Below are 6000 nucleotides of genomic sequence, written 5' to 3' on the forward strand. Positions count from 1 at the left end.
ATCGAAGTAAATATTTCCAAGAGTAGCATTTGACAAGTTTGGTTTACATTAGAAATTTTTTCTGTTTTCTGTTTTCTGTTTTCTAGTTCCCTGGAATGTTCAGGAGAAACTCATCTTCTCCAGCCTTACTATTGTGTATGTGCAGACAGAGCAAAAGAAAATTTATGACTAAATGTTTATCTTTTGCTTAAATCCAAAGCCAGTTTGTGGAGGTTGTCACAAAAGAAACCTAACTACAAGACATTCAACTGAGGAAGCTGATGCCAATCATCAGAGTGTCAAAAAATGTAAACAAGTGGGTGCTTTAAAAATGTTGATAAAGAAAGAAGAGGCCAGGCACCGTGGCTCTATTCTGTAATCCCAGAACTTTGGGAGGCCAAGGTGGAGGGATCATGAGGTCAGGCAATCGAGACCATCCTGGCTGACACAGTGAAACCCCGTCTTTACTAAAAATAGCCACAAAAAAAATTAGCCAGGCGTGGTGGCACGTGCCTGTAGTCCCAGCTACTCCGGAGGCTGAGGCAAGAGAATCACTTGAACCTGGGAGAGGGAGGTTGCAGTGAGCCGAGATCGCGCCACTGCACTCCAGTCTGGGCGACAAGAGCCAGACTCCGTCTCAAAAAACAACAAAGAAACGAACAAGACAAAAAGAAAGAAAGAAAGAAAAGAAAAGAGAAAGAAGGAGCTATTTCAAAAATCTATAAGCCTGGCCGGGCGCGGTGGCTCAAGCCTGTAATCCCAGCACTTTGGGAGGCCGAGACGGGCGGATCACGAGGTCAGGAGATCAAGACCATCCTGGCTAATATGGTGAAACCCCGTCTCTACTAAAAAATACAAAAAACTAGCCGGGTGAGGTGGCGGGCGCCTGTAGTCCCAGCTACTTGGGAGGCTGAGGCAGGAGAATGGCGTAAACCCGGGAGGCGGAGCTTGCAGTGAGCTGAGATCCGGCCACAGCTCTCCAGCCTGGGCGACAGAGCCAGACTCCGTCTCAAAAAAAAAAAAAAAAAAATCTACAAGCCATATTTTATAAACCTAAGAAATATGGAAATTAGTGTTTGTAAAGTTTGGAGGTTTTGTTGTTTTGTCTTTTTATACAAAATTGGAATAATTAGGAAATGACTTTGAAATGAATTCTTTTTTTTCATTCATGTTATTTTCAGTTCTGACATATCCTGCTTTTTTTAACCCACCTCTTCCCTTTTTTTCCTCTTCCTCTCCGCACCTCAACTAGTAGTTTTGTCCTCACTCTGATCACTAGGATAATAGTTTACATTCAGAATTTTTATTGATTTTATCACCTATTCTGTTATCATGAAATTGGGCAAAGTGATATCTCGTTCTCAACTCACAAGAGTAAGAATAACATAGTTCAGTATCAATCCACCACTGAAGCATTTTTATACTTTATTAGTTCAGCTGCTTCAATCAACATAATAATTTAAATCCCATAATACGGACTTGAAACTACCTGAAAGCAAATGGAGTAAGCTCTGGGTGCTAGCAAACAATGTTTAATTTAGTGATTTTAACGTAATTTGTGAAGTTTAAATCAGTGCTTATCATTTGCAACTGTCTGAGTCAGAGAATCTTAGCGTCCTGATAATAGAAAATCATATTCTAAGTACCCTCACCAAAGGTCCACATCCATACGCCAAATGTTAACAGAACTAAATGTTAGGTAAATACCAACATCACATCAAATTTAAAGACAAAGTGAAGTACATGATGCTACAGATCAATCAATATATGTGTATGGCCGAAAAGTTATAACCAGGGAAAATAAAACAATGCAATACAAGTACGTTGAGCATTTAAGAAGCCTAATATAATCTTCAGCCTCTCAAGATCATATCATTATATTAAAAGCTTTTTCAATGTGGATTTTTGTATAAAGTTTTAAAGTACCCTCTAAATAAAAACTTTTGATGTATAGGATGCAGAATGTGAATTTCAAACTCTCTTGGATGTAGCAATGTTTCAAAAGCAATCTACACATAATTTAAAAATAAAACACTTCGTCAATGAGAGTCAACAAAATGTTGGTATAACATTGGCTTGTTCTGATGGAATCTTGATGGCACAAGTAACAAGAAAGTTATAAATTGGGCACTACTTTTTATATGAGGCATATGAACCCAGAAAAAAATTTACCAAGGAAAATATTTATGACAATTTAAAAGAAAATAAGAAATACCTGAGTTTAACACCTTGGACATCAGTCTGCCTTAGGTTTTCCATTTTTTTTCTGGATTTCTTTGAATATTTGAGGTAATTTAAACAATGCCACATATGAGGTTATTCCTCGGAATACTGCAATTGTTATGGCTACAAAGCAGAATATGTAATCCAGCATATTTAAGACTAAAGCAAATGGATCTAGGCTGCATTCTTATTCAATATTCTACTGCCTTTCCCCAGTAGTCCTTAAGTACTCACACTGGGTAGGTGCATCAAAAAATGACAGTCTAAGGCTAATGGGCATTCAGTATAAATAGTAAAACCTAAACCTAAGAAAGGAATCTCCAGACTAATAATAATTTATACCAAATATCCATTTCCCCAGTGAGTTGAATTTCTATTTCGCTCTCAAATACCATTTTTATGAAATTAAGCATTAAGAGAAATGGCATATTGACAGGCCTAGGGAGGGGCAGATAAATATAACCTTGACTTGTTAAGTATCTTAGCTTCCTTCTTTATCTCTTAGATAAGAATAATTATCCTCAAATTCCTTCCCCTAATAAAATTTAATCTACAAATATGCATTCCATTGCACATTTATCAAAGGAGACTTAGTTAGCTAAACAAAAACAGAAAAAACAGACCTAAAGATCCATATTCTAGGTTTTCAAGATATCAAGTATATGAACAAAACTGGAAGATGTATTTTATTTATTAGGTTTAATTTTTGTCTTTGATGATGTTTTCTAGATTTAGGGATTGTAATTGTCTAAAGTATTTCTTAAATCACTGGCACGGCCAGGTGCAGTGGCTCACGCCTGTAATCCCAGCACTTTGGAAGGCCAATGCGGTCAGATCACGAGGTCAGGAGTTTGAGACCAGCCTGACCAACATGGTGAAACCCCAACTCTACTAAAAATACAAAAATTAGCTGGGCGTGATGAAATATGCCTGTAATCTCAGCTCCTCAGGAGGCTAAGGCAGGAGAATCACTTGAACCCAGGAGGTGGAGGTTGCAGTGAGCCGAGAGCGCACTACTGCACTTCAGCCTGGGCAATAAGAGCAAGACTCTGTCTAAAAAAAAAAAAAAAAAAAAAAAATTCACTTGCGAAATACTAACCCTGACCTGACTTTTTTTCTGGAACCTGGCTTCCCTTGATACCTATCAAAGTTGTGGGGCAGTGTCTTAACTACCCTTTTCTCAACTGACATTTAAAGTTTAGGACTAATCAAGTTTTTAAATATCTCATGCCCAAACTAATACACACAGATATACACTAACAAACACATATACATGTGTATGCATGCATGCACATATACAATCCAACCATTCTTAAAGGCTACTGTAAGGTATGCATGCATACACATATATTTATATATACACACACATATAATTCAACTATTTATAAAGGCTACTATAAAATCTTGTGATATCTGTAACTGAGATTTTCAAGCTGACTTCATTTCAATACAGAGCTTTCACTAATTGCATATTCATAACCAATAATTGGTATTCAGAAGATAGAGAGCATGAGCTAAAAACATCATAAAATCATAAGAAGACATTTTCATTATATTAGAGCAAAACAGGGATGACTGTCATTCACAGAGCATTAAATAAAATGTCTTGATTTCAACCAAATCAAAGCAATTTGCCCATATGTCTTCTTTGGCCCCTATAATTCAACGAAGAGCTTTATTTTACCTAATGCTTTTCATGGAGAAGGTTATTTTTCCATTCTATTTCCTATTCATCAGATACACATGCTCTCACGTCTTTGGCATGTCATCAGAACCAAAACACAATCCTAGCCTTTATACCAAATATCATTTGCATATAAACCAGTTGGGACACACAGTCTCCAAGTTAGTCATCGTATAAAGTATGTTCTGTATCTAAATTTCACCTAGGCATGCAAAGAGAAATAATTAAATATTATACCTCCCCATTTCACCTAACATATTATTACGTGAAAAGACAGAAAGAAAGTGACAAATACATTACTGTTTGTAGAAACATAACAGGCTTTCATAAATATCCAGAACTTTCCAATTTAACATTGCCTTGGGAAAAAGTAAGTACTTTATGCAAACATTCCTTATGGGAAATTATTCATGCTGTGGAATAGAAGAGTTAAGGAGTTTTATTTAAAAAAACAATAATAAACTTGGCCAGGCACAGTGGCTCACGCCTGTAATCCCAGCACTTTGGGAGGCAGAGGTGGGCAGATCATCCGAGGTCAGGAGTTTGAGACCAGCCTGGCCAACATGGTGAAACTCCGTCTCTACTAACATTACAAAAATTAGGAGGGCGTGGTGGCTCACACCTGTAATCCCAGATACTCAGGAGGCTGAGACAGGAGAATCGCTTGAACCTGGGAGGCAGAGGTTGCAGTGAGCCGAGATCATGCCACTGCACTGCAACTTGGGTGACAGAGCAAGACTCCATCTAAATAAATAAATAAATAAATAAATAAATAAATAAATTTGAACTCTAAATGCCTACATCTAGACAATCAGGCAGTAAAAAATAATTGATGTAAGAAACAGAAAAACAAATAAAAGCAGATTTAGAGTAAAACTTTTTTCTTCCGTAAGACTTTTTTCATGGCATCTTTAACATCCTTATTTCTTAAAGAGTAGATTAAAGGATTTAACATAGGTGTGAACAAAACGTAACATACTGAAGCCAGTTTGCGAAGTTCAGGGTTATTTGGAGGTGTGAGATACACAAAAGAGACAGTCCCATAGAGCAAACTTACAACCCCCAGGTGGGAGCTGCAAGTGGAGAAGGCTTTCTTCCTTCCTTCACTGGAGCGGATCTTTACAACTGTGGACACAATGTACATATAAGATATGACAATGACAACTATTGTGGGCAAAATAATGAAGACAGCCAAACTAAATGACACCATCTTATTCATGAAGATATTAGAATAGGATATCTTTTCAATCGGGTTTGAATCACAGTAGAAGTGATCAATGACTCGGGAGGCACAGAAAAACATGGATAATGTGACACTGATTTGAAGGATGGAACTGACCCAGCCACAGAGGTAGGAACCAGCCACCAATTGGATACAGACACTTCTTGACAGGCGAACAGAGTAGAGGAGTGGATTGCAGATGGCAACGAAGCGGTCATAAGCCATGGCTGCCAGAACAAAGGCCTCTGTTACCATGAAAAGTGCATAAAGGAACAGCTGTGCCACACAACCTGCAAAGGATATGGTCTTTTTATGAGATAGGATGTTGACCATGGCTTTGGGTACAATAACAGTAGAGTAGGAGAGATCGATGACGGAGAGATTGCCTAGGACGAAATACATTGGTGCATTCAGCCGGGGATCAGTCACAATGATGCCAATCATACTAAGGTTTCCGAGAAGAACCATCCCATAAATAATCAGGAATAGTAGGAAAAGGAGACTCTGGAGCTCTGGACGAACTCTGATGCCTACAAGAATGAAGTCAGTCACTTCTGAATGGTTGTTTCCTCCCTTGTCACCCATGGCAAATTTCTGCTTCAAGATATAAGAGGAAGTCAGCAAATAAATGTTCTACACTTCCTCTACTATAACAAAAACACTTACCATTAAAGAAAACTTCATAGTTAGCATATGCCTTCATTATCCCATTAAGTTTACACACATAAGCAAATGAAAGATGAGAGATATTTTGACTTGCCTAAGGTAACACAACTGGCTTACAATGGAGTTTGGACCCAAGGTACAGTATTTTGTATCCACACTAGTAATAATTTCAACACAATGTAGTTTGATACTTTTTTATATCTCTCTATCTTGTTACATAAGATGG

General features: G+C 37.7%; 1 protein-coding gene and 1 pseudogene across 1 annotated transcript; one reads left to right on the plus strand and one right to left on the minus strand.

Annotated features, from left to right (window-relative positions):
* Positions 1-2101, plus strand: part of LOC104657705 — a 28326-nt pseudogene extending 26225 nt beyond the window's left edge.
* Positions 2102-4751: 2650 nt separating this feature from the next.
* Positions 4752-5693, minus strand: LOC104657702 (olfactory receptor 9K2-like). The gene has a single exon (XM_010357570.1). It carries the CDS (start codon positions 5691-5693, stop codon positions 4752-4754), a length of 942 nt encoding a protein of 313 aa, XP_010355872.1.
* Between the last annotated feature and the right edge of the window lie 307 nt (positions 5694-6000).

This window comes from Rhinopithecus roxellana, chromosome 10, assembly GCF_007565055.1.
Source record: "Rhinopithecus roxellana isolate Shanxi Qingling chromosome 10, ASM756505v1, whole genome shotgun sequence".
Lineage (NCBI taxonomy): Eukaryota > Metazoa > Chordata > Mammalia > Primates > Cercopithecidae > Rhinopithecus > Rhinopithecus roxellana.

What these genes read in the sequence shown, in the direction of transcription:
- LOC104657702 (XM_010357570.1), bottom strand. Translation starts at nt 5,693, where the DNA reads ATGGGTGACAAGGGAGGAAACAACCATTCAGAAGTGACTGACTTCATT.